At 46.6% G+C, this 14,290-nt stretch overlaps 1 protein-coding gene across 3 annotated transcripts; it reads left to right on the top strand.

Moving 5' to 3' along the window:
• The first annotated feature begins 2,088 nt into the window (after positions 1 to 2,088).
• LOC142184442 (uncharacterized) lies at positions 2,089 to 11,701 on the top strand. 3 transcript variants are annotated; one of them, XM_075259312.1, is made up of 9 exons: positions 2,089 to 2,169; positions 4,514 to 4,634; positions 6,320 to 6,422; positions 6,549 to 6,644; positions 7,087 to 7,176; positions 7,386 to 7,472; positions 8,060 to 8,152; positions 8,577 to 8,687; positions 9,759 to 11,701. In XM_075259312.1, the coding sequence occupies exons 3-9, from the start codon at positions 6,392 to 6,394 to the stop codon at positions 10,784 to 10,786; spliced, it is 1,536 nt and encodes a 511-aa protein (XP_075115413.1). In that variant the 5' UTR covers positions 2,089 to 2,169; positions 4,514 to 4,634; positions 6,320 to 6,391; the 3' UTR covers positions 10,787 to 11,701. The 3 variants fall into 3 exon arrangements, with proteins under 3 accessions (XP_075115413.1, XP_075115414.1, XP_075115415.1); XM_075259313.1 differs by having other exon boundaries at positions 2,089 to 2,179; XM_075259314.1 differs by having other exon boundaries at positions 2,103 to 2,141.
• Positions 11,702 to 14,290: the final 2,589 nt, after the last annotated feature.

The raw sequence follows: 14,290 nt of genomic DNA, 5'->3' as shown, positions 1-14,290 counted from the left end.
ACGTTGTGTGAATAAGCCCTAAGGAATGCTCACAATGTCAATTATACCTGCTGAAACTCTGCAAATACCCTTATGGGGGTGGACTTTTTGGAACTTTTTGGTCATCGGCCCCACCAGATTTATTCTAGGGCTACACATCAGCATTGCTCACGTGACTTAAAACTGCAATACAGTCGTGCAACAAGAAAAGCGGCCCATCTCTATGGTTTTGCGCGAGTACGATCGCTGTCGTCTTTGCTATAGTTTGGCCCACAGTCCAGTATATTTTATATTCCTATGTATTTGTGCAGGTGTAATCCGTAAATTACAATCTTTTAAGTATTTTTTTTTTTTTTAAATTGCAGACGTGCACGTCGCAGCAAAGCATTTCGACGCATTTCAGTTGCACGACTTTTTGTCACCGCGCGGCCCTGGTCTTATTGTCATTTGTGTGCCTTGTTAATAGTAAGGGGCAACCTCCTCCGGCTCAGGGGATAGCCATGACAGTCTTATCTCCCTATTAGGGCCAATTTATGAAGTTTTGCTCTTAGACCATTTTAATAATTCTGCACCCTTGACCTTTTTTGTATGTAGACATGTCCCAGGTATTTGGCGTCCTGGATTTATCCGTCATGGTGATGACATAGGCGGAGCAGCTGTCCCTGAGTAATGCAGGAGCCCTGCTGTGGCTAGCAACTGCCATCTTGTGCTAATGGGCTTTTATCGCTTTGGGTGCTGTAGCCAATGCAGAGCACAACCCCCTGCTGGGTAAAAACAAAGGGAGGGTGGAAGGGCAGGGGGCCTCTTGTTTGATCTCAATCAGCCCCTATTGGTATTTGCCACAGACAGCACAAAACCCTCCAAGGTTGTCCTGTAAACATGGCGGCATCTCCTGCGCTCCGGTGATGACGTATTTAGGCAACTGTAATACAATCTTTAGGCTCGGGATACACGGCGACTTTGATAGCAACTCCTGTTGTGCAGCCAAAGATCACCGGGTCGCCCGTTTCACTCTTTTCTTGAATTGCAACATCGACCTCTAGTTGCGAAAAAGTTGAACATTGCTCAATTTTTTTTTGTGAGGGTCACAATGTGCCTCGAGTCACTAACATGAGTGAAAGAGTCGCAAGGTGACCGGCCATCTTTGATCGTACAGCTGGAGTTGTAGCCCCAGCCTTACAATACAACCGCAATATGGCCGACAACAGGAATCGGCGGCCATCTAAATCCACTCAAATGTGGTAAATCCGTAAATGCACCGTACAAGGTACTGCCGTGACACGACCAGGCGGCCTTGCTTCTGTGGCTCCTATACACTGAATGAAGGGGTCGGCGGCACACGGGGTGACATCCGCAACACCCCGTGAGCCGTTCCTTCACGGCAGCCAGTTCGCTGCTTATCATACGTGATATCTTTCCACCGATTTCAGGGGGACCCCATTATAGTCTATGGGGCGTGCAGGTAACTGCTTTTTAAGCAGATAAGGTTCCCATTTTTGGGGTCCCCAAGTGGAATCCAGGACTCTAGCGTGATCTCTGCCGCGGTACGGCTGCACAATACATGAAGCCTGGAAGAAACGGCGTTTTTCTCTGTTTCCGGCCCATTCTGAATTTTTGGGGGAGCCTCCTATGGCTGAGGGAGCGGGAAAATTTTTAAAAGTTTATGGGGTTTGGTTAAGGGGGTCAAAAACTAAAATTAGACAATGCCCGGGGCAGGAAGGGGTTAACAAACACAGTACAGCCCTGTTCACATTGCTCGTTTTGCATGCAGTATCATTGTGCCGCTCTCAGTCACCGCACTGTGTGCACAGCCCCCTCCCTGCGGATGGCCGCACTTCTCCTCAGCGTGCTCGCCTCACAACAAAGATCAACTGAGAACTTTCCACATCACTGAACTCTCCAGCGCTCAGCAGGGAGCAGAGGACGCCAGCTCCCGCCGTCTATTGGTCCATTCAGGTCACATGACGAGAGCAGCGCCGCAAGGCCTCACGGGAATTGTAGTCCTGAGGCGCCTTTCACTCCTCGCAGTGTTCACCGCGCTAAACTACAACTCCCAGAAGTCTGCGCGGCTCCGGACCAATGAGGGCGCTCTTCCTGCACGTCCTTTTCTTATTTGTGGCAGCGGAAGGTATTGGAGCGACTCTCACGGGTATTGTAGCTTGGTGTGTGTTCACATTGATGTCATGTGCGGTAAAGCAGGGTGAGTCTGGGCTGATTCTGGTGTTGTGCGTCATCTGTGCGACGTCATGGGCGGTCATGTGGCCAATATTTAAAGGGGATGTCTATATTTGTGCTATGGAGGGCATGGGCTGGTGCATGTGACTGCAGGGGCCCCCAGGGGTCGGCTCTATGGGCTGGGGTCTTATTGGGGTCCATGTTTCATTGTCAGCGCTGTGATCCTCAGACGGGGGCACTTACTTATGGGATATCCCACACTGTTGTGCTGGCGCCGGGCGGTCGTGGACGCGCGCCGCCATCTAAGGCCTTATTCACACCTACAGTCTGACCCGATGTCATGAAGCCGCCTCGTGCACAGTGTGGGGGTCAATGCTGCGTCATGTGATCGCCGTATCGGGAATAACCGCTCACAACCTGTATGGGGGATGGAAGGGTAGACGTGAGCTGCGGTAGATGGAAAATACTCCAAATATATCCCAGAATGTTATCGGCGTGACGCCGCCATATAGTAACCGGGCCGTGTAATGGAGGAAACTGCAGCAACGTACAGCGGTGTGAATGAGGCCTTGTGGACGTGTTTAGATGGTGATTTATGACGTATCTGCTGAGCCGCGTTGCCCGGTCTGAAGTCGCGACGTCATTAATGAAAAGGGAAAATAAAAGGGGGATTCCGGGATTTGGGAAAAGTAAGGAAAGAAATGTCATAGAATGGAGAAGTCCCAATACTCACCTGGAAAATCCCCGGAGATTCCTCCAAAACCAGGACTAGAAGCAAAACATGGAAACCATACAGATCTGCACTGGTTTATCTATTGCTATAGGAGCAGCTAATAGGGGGCCCTAACATTAGGGGCCCCGTTTACTTATAGATATGTAGATGCATATACAGTTATGGGCCCAGAAAGGTACGTTTACTGGCCCTTACTCTATGGGGGGGCCTGTAATGCATTCCCTTACTGAGTGAGGGGCCTGTATCAGGGACACTGACTGTGTGGGGGGCCTGTAACGGGGACACTGACTGTGTGGGGGGGCCTGTAACGGGGACACTGACTGTGTGGGGGGGCCTGTAACGGGGACACTGACTGTGTGGGGGGGCCTGTAACGGGGACACTGACTGTGTGGGGGGGCCTGTAACGGGGACACTGACTGTGTGGGGGGACCTGTAACGGGGACACTGACTGTGTGGGGGGACCTGTAACGGGGACACTGACTGTGTGGGTGGGGGGGGGGCTGTATCAGGGACACTGCTTATAAATACTGACCCAGGATACCTGCTGTCCGAATGATGCCTTTGGCATCAAAATCTGCCGTGTCTCCACCCCCACCTCTCCCAAGGAAATGTGTCCCAGATGTACCAATAGATGGTGTAAGCTTTGACAGTCTGATACTACACCAGATTAATCAGTCACTAATCAGAAGTCTGATACTACACCAGATTTATCACAGTCACTGATCAGAGGTCTGATACTACACCACATTTATCACAGTCACTGATCAGAGGTCTGATACTACACCAGATTTATCACAGTCACTGATCAGAAATCTGATACTACACCAGATTTATCACAGTCACTGATCAGAGGTCTGATACTACACCAGATTTATCACAGTCACTGATCAGAAATCTGATACTACACCAGATTTATCACAGTCACTGATCAGAGGTCTGATACTACACCAGATTTATCACAGTCACTGATCAGAGGTCTGATACTACATCAGATTTATCACAGTCACTGATCAGAGGTCTGATACTACACCAGATTTATCACAGTCACTGATCAGAGGTCTGATACTACACCAGATTTATCACAGTCACTGATCAGAAGTCTGATACTACACCAGATTAATCACAGTCACTGATCAGAGGTCTGATACTACACCAGATTTATCACAGTCACTGATCAGAGGTCTGATACTACATCAGATTTATCACAGTCACTGATCAGAAGTCTGATACTACACCAGATTTATCACAGTGATTGATGATGAGAAATTGACAGCAGTAGAACATGTCCTACATTTTGAGGGGCCATAACACAATGTGAATATCTCCATAGACTCTTTGTTCTGAGCCCTTCAAAAAAACTGTTGAGCTCTCCGTCTGGGCTCTATTCACATGGTCATTTACAGTTCAGTCTCATTCAAGTGATTAGGAGCGGAGCTTCAATACCAAGAACAGCCCCAGCACACCAGATCTGTGAGATCTCGGGTGTCCGACCCCACCAATGACCTATCCTATCCACAGGTCCTGTTATAGGCCCCCCCCCCCCCCCCTGCAGTATTACTGGTGTGGGAGGTCTTGTAGATCTGTCTGTCTATCTCTCATGGGGTTTTAATGGTGTTTTCTCTTCAGTTTTTAGGATCGGTGTGATTATTATTTTCCTAAAACAGAATGGAGGTTTTTAAAAGAGGAACAGAATACGCCATATAGGGGACGTATCGTTGGAGAATCCCCAGACCCTTGCGCCCACCGGGTAAGATATTATCGTTACAGATGTGATGGATGGGTTACATTGTGTACGTATACAGTCATGGCCAAACGTTTTAAGAATGCCACAAATCTTCTCTTGTCACATGATCTGCTCCCTCTGGTTTTTCTGTGTGTTTGTTAGATGTTTTTATCACATACAGAAATAGAATTGCAATCATATTCTGAGTAATAAAAGCTTATAGTGACAGTTAGAATGAGTTAATGCAGCGTTGCAATATTTGCAGTGTTGCCCCTTCTTCTTCAGGACTCTGCAATTCTCCCTGGCATGCTCTCAATCACCTTCTGGACCAAATCCTGACTGATAGCAGTCCATTCTTGCACAATCAATGCTTGCATTTTGTCAGAATTTGTAGGTTTTTGTTTGTCCACCCGTCTCTTGATGATTGACCACAAGTTCTCAATGGGATTAAGATCTGGGGAGTTTCCAGGCCATGGACCCAAAACCTCTATGTTTTGTTCCCTGAGCCATTTAGTTATCACCTTTGCTTTATGGCAAGGTGCTCCATCATGCTGGAAAAGGCATTGTTGATGGCCAAACTGCTCTTGGACGGTTGGGAGAAGTTGCTCTTGGAGGACATTCTGGTCCTATTCTTTATTCATGGCTGTGTTTTTAGGCAAGACTGTGAGAGCCGATTCCCTTGGCTGAGAAGCAACCCCACACATGAATGGTTTCAGGATGCTTTACAGTTGGCATGAGACAAGACTGGTGGTAGCGCTCACCTCGTCTTCTCCCAATAAGCTGTTTTCCAGATGTCCCAAACAATCGAAAAGGGGATTCATCAGAGAAAATGACTTTACCCCAGTCCTCAGCAGTCCACTCCCTGTAGCTTTTGCAGAATATCAGTCTGTCCCTGATGTTTTTTTCTGGAGAGAAGCGGCTTCTTTGCTGCCCTCCTTGAGACCAGGCCTTGCTCCAAGAGTCTCCGCCTCACAGTGCGTGCAAATGCACTCACACCTGCCTGCTGCCATTCCTGAGCAAGCTCTGCACTGCTGGTAGCCCGATCCCGCAGCTGAAACACTTTTAAGAGACGGTTCTGTCGCTTGCTGGTCTTTCTTGTCGCCCTGGAGCCTTTTTGCCAACAATGAAACCTCTCTCCTTGAAGTTCTTGATGATGTGATAGATTGTTGACTGAGGTGCAATCTTTCTAGCTGCGATACTCTTCCCTGTTAGGCCATTTTTGTGCAGTGCAATGATGACTGCACGTGTTTCTTTAGAGATAACCATGGTTAACAGAAGAGAAACAATGATGCCAAGCACCAGCCTCCTTATACAGTGTCCAGTGGTGTCATTCTTACTTAATCTTGACAGATTGATCTACAGCCCTGTCCTCATCAACACCCACACCTGTGTTACTGGAGCAATCACTGAAATGATGTTAGCTGTTCCTTTTAAGGCAGGGCTGCAATGATGTTGAAATGTGTTTTGGGGGATAAAGTTCCTTTTCTAGGCAAATATTGACTTTGCAAGTAATTGCTGTTAAGCTGATCCCTCTTTATAACATTCTGGAGTATATGCAAATTGCCATTAGGAAAACTGAAGCAGTAGACTTTGTAAAAATTAATATTTGTATCATTCTCAAAACTTTTAGCCATGACTGTAGATCACACATGAGGGACATGTGATGAATATACGCTGTGATGTAACGTGACAGTTTATGATATTAACAGGCTGTGTCTATAGAAATCCTGACATCACCCTGAAGAACCGAGCGAGGTAAAGAGTTGTACAAGGAAGACAGAATGGAGCCTATGGAGACGCAGCTGCCTGTAGGTCAGTGACTACCTGGCCGTGTAGAGAAAGCTCTGGGGGAGATTTAGTAAAGGGGCACTCCGGGCCTGCCGAGGTAAACACTACTCTGCTCACAATGATTGTCATTTATTCCTCTGTCCTTCACAGCCTCTTCCATTACAAAGCCAGACCTGGAGTCCAGCATCAAAGAAGGCAAATCCGTCATCATAACAATCCCGGTAGATGATGAATGCAAATCTCCAGGTGAGCGGCGACCAGTCTGGTACACAGTGAAAGGTCCAGGAGAATACAGGTCTCACCCTCAGGCTCCTGCACATTGAAGCTGAGGTGTACCCCAAAATCCTAAAGGAAGAAGTACTAGGTTTATCCTCTAGTGGGAACCTCTATAATAGGATTTTAAGGCTGCCTGTCTGTAACTGAGGGGAGATGGGGGTCATGGAGTTGGATCTGAGCGACCCGATCCTTTTGATCTCTGGTGTCTGACACCGGTCCTTTCCCCTCTTCATGTTTAGCCAAGCAGTCCCATGTCAGAGTGTCAGTGGCGTCGCTGCCGGCCGAGCAGATTTTGGGTCCGGGGCTAATTGAAGTGTATGGCCAGCATTAGGTTACTTTACTGGTAAATCTGCCCCAGTATTTTTCATCTTTCCGCGTTCTTATTGTTCATTCTCTTTCTCTCCTTACACAGATGTTTATGTCATTCCTGATACGACACCAACAAAGCAGAAACCCGAGCCCGTGCCGGACCCTATGCCGCATATAAAGATGTCGTCACGAGGTTTGTACATGAAGCCCATCTGCATTACTGTATACTGCCTGCAATACTGGGGGGGATGGGGGTAAGACCCTCGGTGCGGATTCTCTGGTGATGACCCTGATAACACCTGAGTGTATAAACTGACTGTCACGTGGACGGCCGCTCCTCACTTTCCGTTACAAGTAAACGTGACGTTTCTCTTCTTCTTTTCCCTTCTCTTGGTCACACAGCTGTTTATATGGTTTCTGACACGACCATAAAGCAAGAAACCAAACCTGAGCTGACTCCTCTGACGCCCAGAAAGACGTCCTCACAAGGTTTGTTAGATGTACAGCCGCGTTACCCGACTATGCTTAGTCTCAGTGCCGATGACATGGCCGTGTGTCAGGACCTGAATACTGATTGTAGTCCTTAAAATATTATAGTAAAGATCGTTTCTGCCTTTTTGAAAAAAATGAACTATAAGTAATAGTGACTTGTGATAGAGCAGGTTTAGTTTATACGGGAGGTCTTAAAGGGGTTGTCCAGGAACTTGCTATATCCTGGGTCTGTAATTAAAGGGATAGGACATTCATTCTAGGATCGGCTGAGAATTAGAGACTTTTACTACTTCTCTCTGTCTATGGCTGCTGTTTATGAAGGACCGACTCCGATCTGCCGACACCACAGGCTTAAAAATCGTCCTCTCCCCTGTTCTGCTGTGTCCTCTTGGGGATTGAGTCAGTAGACTCTGGTCATGTCCTCTGTATATCCCCCCCCATATACCATGTCCACCTTGTATTACCTCTGTCGAGGAAGCTCCTGCCTGGACGTCCCTGTGAGGACGAGTCGCCCCTTATATACTATATATCCGATCTATATCCCCGCACGTGTCTTCACTCTCCTGTTCTATTTATTAATACAGGTTTTTATACCACGACTGATAAGACGACAACAATAAAGCAAGAAACGAAACCAGAGATGAATCCTTTGCCGCTGACCAAGCTTTCCTCCCAAGGTTTGTGAAGTCTACATTTTGCTTTAGTTTTATGTAAGGCCCTGATCACATCACGTTTATTCTCTAAACCAAATAACTATCAAAATATGTGAATAAAATGCATTTCTTAGTATATGGATGAATCTCCAATGGGCCAGGCTTAGCCGACATGTATACAATTGGCCTTCTTTACATTGCTATTTGGATAAACATGAAGCCTATCGCGCAGTTCAGTCCTCCAAAGAAAATGTATCTTCCATGTACAGGGGTATGAGAAAATAACTAAAGCACCCTCAAGGAGCGCCGAGCTGCAGTGATGGCGGACGGATGCTACTCTATCATCATGGTGGTCATTTGGCCGAATATATTTAAATCTCGGCACTCAGACATCGGTAGCTGCTTTGTGCCGTGACCTCACATTTATGGTAAATGTTTTACATTGCAGGACCGGAGTCTTTAAAGCCGACCATTATAGTCAATATCGATGATGATGACGATGAAGACGAGCATTGTGGAAATAAACAACTGGCACATAATGGAGATGAAAACTCTGCAGGTTCGTAGGTGCAATAATACATATAACATACATGTCACGTGTGTGAGGGGGAATCGCAGGAGACGCCTCTGATGAACAAACATTTACATACTAAGAGAGTGCGCGGACCGCAGACCCGGCCGATGTCACATCCACTGTCTCGGTTAAGGGCGCCGCAATACGTGACCTCCATCATAGTAAAGGCGCGCCTGACGTCTCCACAATCCAATGACCTGTGATACAGAATCTCTATTTATAAGGATCCCCCATAATGTGACTTTCTCATCAGATTTGTCACATTCCTAATCTTTACACAAGGCTGATTCATTGCAGACATTTCTGGGCCGGTCTCCACAGAGATCCAGGCACCTGCTGCAGAGATGACCTCATTCAGTGCCGGGACTCATCTGCATTCAGCAACAAATCTGCTGTGAATTAACCAGTTCAAGTCTCGGGGAATTTTGGGTCTTCCAGCTTTTAGATATGGATGACCTGAGCTTAGAAGAGGTTATCAATATCAGATCAGTGGGGGTCCAACTCCTGGCACTGCCACTGATCAGTTGATAGCAGCCTCAACACTAGAGCTTATACAGTGTACAGAGCCTGCAACAGACAGCGCCATCCTCCGGGCAGTGGCTGTTCCTGGTTACTGCAGGTCGGCATCTGTTTAAGTTAAGGCAAATCCCTTGCAGACATCCCAATGATCAGGCAGCTGGCTTAAACTGACGCCATAAATTTACTATGGCATGGTCATAAGGATCTGCGTCCACCTGTTGTAAGTACATGGGATCTCTAAACTCGAGATTTGCAGAATTCAGCTGGGCACGGGTCTAAATGTTTGAACATGTGTTATAGGCATGTACATACCCAGTCCCTGCGTGTCTGTTATGGCAACTGCTGCCAGTCTGGATTTGTGCCATGTGCCCTGTTTGGGACCGTAGATGTCCCACTAGAGAGCAGGGTACTATGGTCTGTTTCCAAGGGAGGACCCCCGGGATCATTGTATCTGGTGGGTCCAAGGAACCTCAGCCTGACACTTCTGAGAGGTCTCAGACAATTATTCATACCTGACTATATTTTTCTCTTTTGCAGACTGGATCATCCAAGACGTCATCACCCCGGTAGAATCCAAAAGTACCCAAAATCAGACTGGACCGGTCAGTGTGTGGTACGTGAAGAGCGTGAAGGTGAACAACCAAAACTCTCCAACGGGAGAAAACAAATCCTCATACGTCATAGAAGAGAACCTAGGGGCCGCTGAGAAGAAACCTGTCATTAAGGTTGAACCTCATGACCCTGTGATTAAGGTTCAGGGTTCGTCTCCGCCTCAGCAGACGTCCCACAAGGCCTCCGGGTTTCAGGAGAACAAGGTGATTCAGAACAAACCGGCGTCAGCCGGCTCCAAGTTTGGGGCGCATCACCCTGACGAAATAGCCATCAACGATGACCTGATTGAAGAGTTGGAAGAGAAGATCCAGGTCTGCCCCGAGTGCTCGATGTGCTTTACCTCGGTGTCCGATCTGGAGACGCACATGAACAGTCACAAGGAAGGAAGTTCCTGGATCTGCTCCGAGTGCGGGAAATCCTATTACACCAAGTCAAGTCTGGATCGACACCACCTAACACACCTGCGGGAGAAACCGCTCAAGTGTCCCGAGTGTGGCAAGGGTTTCGCCAAGCAGAATAATTTCGAGATGCACCTACGGCTCCACGCCGGGGAAGTGCTTTTTCCGTGCACCGAATGCGAAAAGTTGTTCAATTCCAAGGCCTCTTGCGACAGGCACATACGAGCGCACAAGATGGAGCGTCCACACGTCTGTCCTCAGTGCGGGAAAGGCTTTCTGTATAACGGATGCCTCATTCGGCATATCAGGGTTCACACCGGGGAACGGCCCTTTCCGTGCCCCGAATGCGGCAGATGTTTTCGGCAGACTTCGGCTCTTAATCGTCACGTGAAAACCCATTCGGGGGAGAAGCCGTTTGACTGCTCAGACTGCGGTAAATGTTTCACCCACCAGTCCGATCTAAACCGGCACAAGGAGACCCATCGGAGGGGACAACCGTTTGTACAGTGCGCGCCCACCAACGAAAGCTCTCTAGCCACCTACATTATTCTATAAGACTTTGGTACCCCGTAGTTACCCCGCTGTAAATTAGTGTTAATTCTAAAGAATTGAGGTTTTTATACTGTAAAAAATACCCAAACTATGTAGAGCTGGATCTCCAGTCAGGAGCCATGTTTATTAAGTAGATATTATCGCTAGAGCGGGTGTCACTCCCCTTATCGGGGGCAGAAATCCAATATGGACACCGTACGACTGGAGACCATTTATAGTTCTGGTTACGTCTTACCCGAGCCATCGGTCGGGTACAGGGGCCGCTCACACAAGCCGAAATGTGCTCGCTGACTTGAAATAGCCATGAAGGGTCATTCGCTATTGGCGGCCCGTGATGACGTGACATTAACCGTTTCGCTTTTTATGCAGGTTTGTAGTGTGATCACTAGGCTTTGTTCACACAGTGCAGGTTTTATATTTTTTTTTTTTTTTTTTTTTAATAACTTTCTCTTGCCAAAAAAACTGAAAAATCTCCCCTTTAAACTCCTATTCAGGATGGATTTATTGTGTAAAAAAAATTCAAAATTTACCAGTGTGCGCCTGGTCTTAACATTTTGTAGATGACTGCTTTGTATTAGAATAACCCCGACCTCTCTGTGTAATAACTGCTGTAATACTTGAACTACTGCGTCCTCTTATGTCAGAGCTGCTACTCCTGTCTGTACCGAAGAACTTAGGAAATCTCAGTCCCATCCACAAACGGATTAAGTTGTAAAGTCGTGTATTTTATAAGACTCAAAAGACCACCCCTTTAACCAGACCAGAATTTCAGTTCTTGGACAATTTCACGAAAGACCCCTTAAAGGGATCCTATCATTAAGACAACATTTTTTCTGCCTACCCTGTAGGAATAGCCTTAAGAAAGGCTATCCGTCTCCTACCTTTAGATGTCTTCTCCACGCCGCCGTTCGGTAGAAATCCGGGTTTTCCTTGGTATGCAAGTTAGTTCTCTCGCAGCACTGGGGGCGGGCCCTAGCACTCAAACAGCACTGGGGGTGTCCCCAATGCTGCGAGAGAACTCTCCAGCGCGGCCTCCATCTTCTTCAGGAATGGGTCTTCTTCCGGAGCTGGGTTCAGACTTCTAGGACTCGGGCACAGCCGACTGCACATGCCCTCAGGCTGCAAGAAAATGGCCACTTACTGTGTAAGCGCCCATTTTTCTTGTGGCCGTGGGCATACTCAGTTGGCTCTGCCCGAGGCCTAGAAGTTTGAAGCCAGACGTGAAGAAGACCCGTTCCTGAAGAAGATGGAGGCCGCGCTGGAGAGTTCTCTCGCAGCATTGGGGACACCCCCAGTGCTGTTTGAGCGCTGAGGACCGCCCTCAGTGCTGCGAGATAACTCATTTGCCTACAGACAAAAACCGGGATTTCTACCAAACGGCGGCGTGGAGAAGACATCTAAAGTCAGGAGACGAATAGACTTTCTTAAAACTATTCCAACGTGTTATTGAGAAATAAATGTCATTTTAATAATAGGATCCCTTTAAGGGGTGAATGTGTCGTCAGAAAATGAATTTTAATAAAAAAAAAATAATAATCAAGTATTGCATTGAATATAATTTTAAAGAATTTGGTGAGGTTTTTTAAATGCACAGATCCTGCTAGTCCCAATAGAGGGCAGCACTGTGCACGGGCAATCTAACCAAGGACAACATCTGCCTGTAGTTTGTATGTTCTCCCCATGTTTGTGTGGGTTTCCTCCGGCTACTCCGGTTTTCTCCCACAGGCCGAACATATACTGATAGGTAAATTGGATTCCTGTAAAGTAAGTGACCCCTGTGGCTGTTTGGGATGAGCGCCTGCACGGTAGCCGCCAAGTCCCCTACCCCACAAGGCTCCCTGTGCTTTAATTTGGACAATTTAAAAAAAAAAAATCACCAAAAATTCTTTAAACATGTTTAAAATAAAAATTTAAATTTCTGGAGAACACACTGAGAACCGGAGAGCAGGAACTGACACCCCAAACTAACCCCAGTAGATAAAGCAACTGGAGGGGTCAAAATGATCCCCCGTCTGTAATATGTGAAGTTTTATTTCATATGGTAATTAGTTTAATGAAGTCAATGGAGCCGAGAGTCGGGATAGGCTGACTCCGTGGCTGCTGTGGTTTCATTGACTTCTGTGAGCACAGGTACATCAGCTGTCCTGAAATCCTGGTGCATGTGGTGTTCCCCCGTATGGGTATCTTCCCCGGCTTTGTCAGCTCTGTGTTTGCATCAGAAGACTCTGGATTCCTATAGAATTAGGCCATAAGAGAGGGTCATATTGACACACTCCAGCTGCGTTATAAAGGGCTGGGGTTGGTTTGGGGTGACAGCTCCGGCTACCAGGTTCCCTTTAAATCTCAGAATGACATCTTTCAATGCAATTTATCTCAAAGGACCCATGCACATAGAGGAACCCGGACCTAAATAAATAAATGCTCCTTACTGGCCCAGGCTCCCCGAGGTTCTATTATACTCTATATACAGTGCAGACACGGTGAGGCAGGGACTCCTTGTATTATAGATCACCGATGCAGGGACTCCTTGTATTATACATCACCGATGCAGGGACTCCTTGTATTATACATCACCGATGCAGGGACTTCTTGTATTATAGATCACTGATGCAGGGACTCCTTGTATTATACATCACTGAGGCAGGGATTCCCAGTATTATAGATCACTGTTGCAGGGACGCCGAGTAGTAAAGATAACCAATGCAGGGACTCCTACCATTATAGATCACTGATGCAGGAAATCCAGGTTTCAGGCCTAAGTGTGGAGCAGGAAAGCCAGAAGACCTACAGACTGGAGTTTCTGGTCCGGATCCCCGTGTGTGCATGGAGCCCAAGTGGTTTCACTGTATAAGATATTGACGATCTGCGAAGCCTTGAAATGTTTGGTTTGTTCTGTTTTGAAATGTTTTTGTTCTGGTTGCAATGTGTGAACAGGACCACTAGATGGCTCCTTTACTGCATCTGCAACGTACTGTAATGGGCAATGCAGGTAAGAATAGAAGATTACATTGACGTCTTTAATTTCTATTAATAAAATTCACTCACTGCTTTGTCTTGTAGTTGGGACACTGAAACTCCTCAACCTGAAAATAACATTGAACATTTTTCCAGATTCAGATTTTTTTTTTTTTTTTTTTTTTTTTTAACTGATCCAATAAAAATTTTGTGCATCTATTGAAGTATTCTGTGTGTATTTATTATTCCTAGTCTTTGCTGAAGGATAGAAAAAGAAGTAACAGAAACAAATCAGTTCTAGGACAGACGTGAACAGTGAGCGGAACCTGAAGGACCTCACTGACATACACACAGACATACACAGATAGATAATTATATATATACATATATATATAGTAGTTTAATTATATATATACATATATATATAGTAGTTAGCAAGGAAATGTCAGGACACTTAGCTCAGAAACTAATTTATGAATTTTATTACACCCATCCCCCGACACAAAATATTTTCTGTAATGGGCAACTGCGAACCGTCATGGCTGCCCTCAT

This window comes from Leptodactylus fuscus, chromosome 11 (assembly GCF_031893055.1).
Source record: "Leptodactylus fuscus isolate aLepFus1 chromosome 11, aLepFus1.hap2, whole genome shotgun sequence".
In the NCBI taxonomy this organism is placed as follows: domain Eukaryota; kingdom Metazoa; phylum Chordata; class Amphibia; order Anura; family Leptodactylidae; genus Leptodactylus; species Leptodactylus fuscus.
The sequence above is the reverse complement of the archived record's forward strand: the minus strand, read 5'-3'. Positions and strand labels throughout refer to the sequence as shown.

Coding starts and splice junctions, on each gene's coding strand:
- LOC142184442 (XM_075259312.1), top strand. CDS start 6,392: ATGGAGCCTATGGAGACGCAGCTGCCTGTAG. Junction 6,645..7,086: donor TGATGAATGCAAATCTCCAG/GTGAGCGGCGAC, acceptor CTCCTTACACAG/ATGTTTATGTCATTCCTGAT. Junction 7,473..8,059: donor CAGAAAGACGTCCTCACAAG/GTTTGTTAGATG, acceptor TTATTAATACAG/GTTTTTATACCACGACTGAT.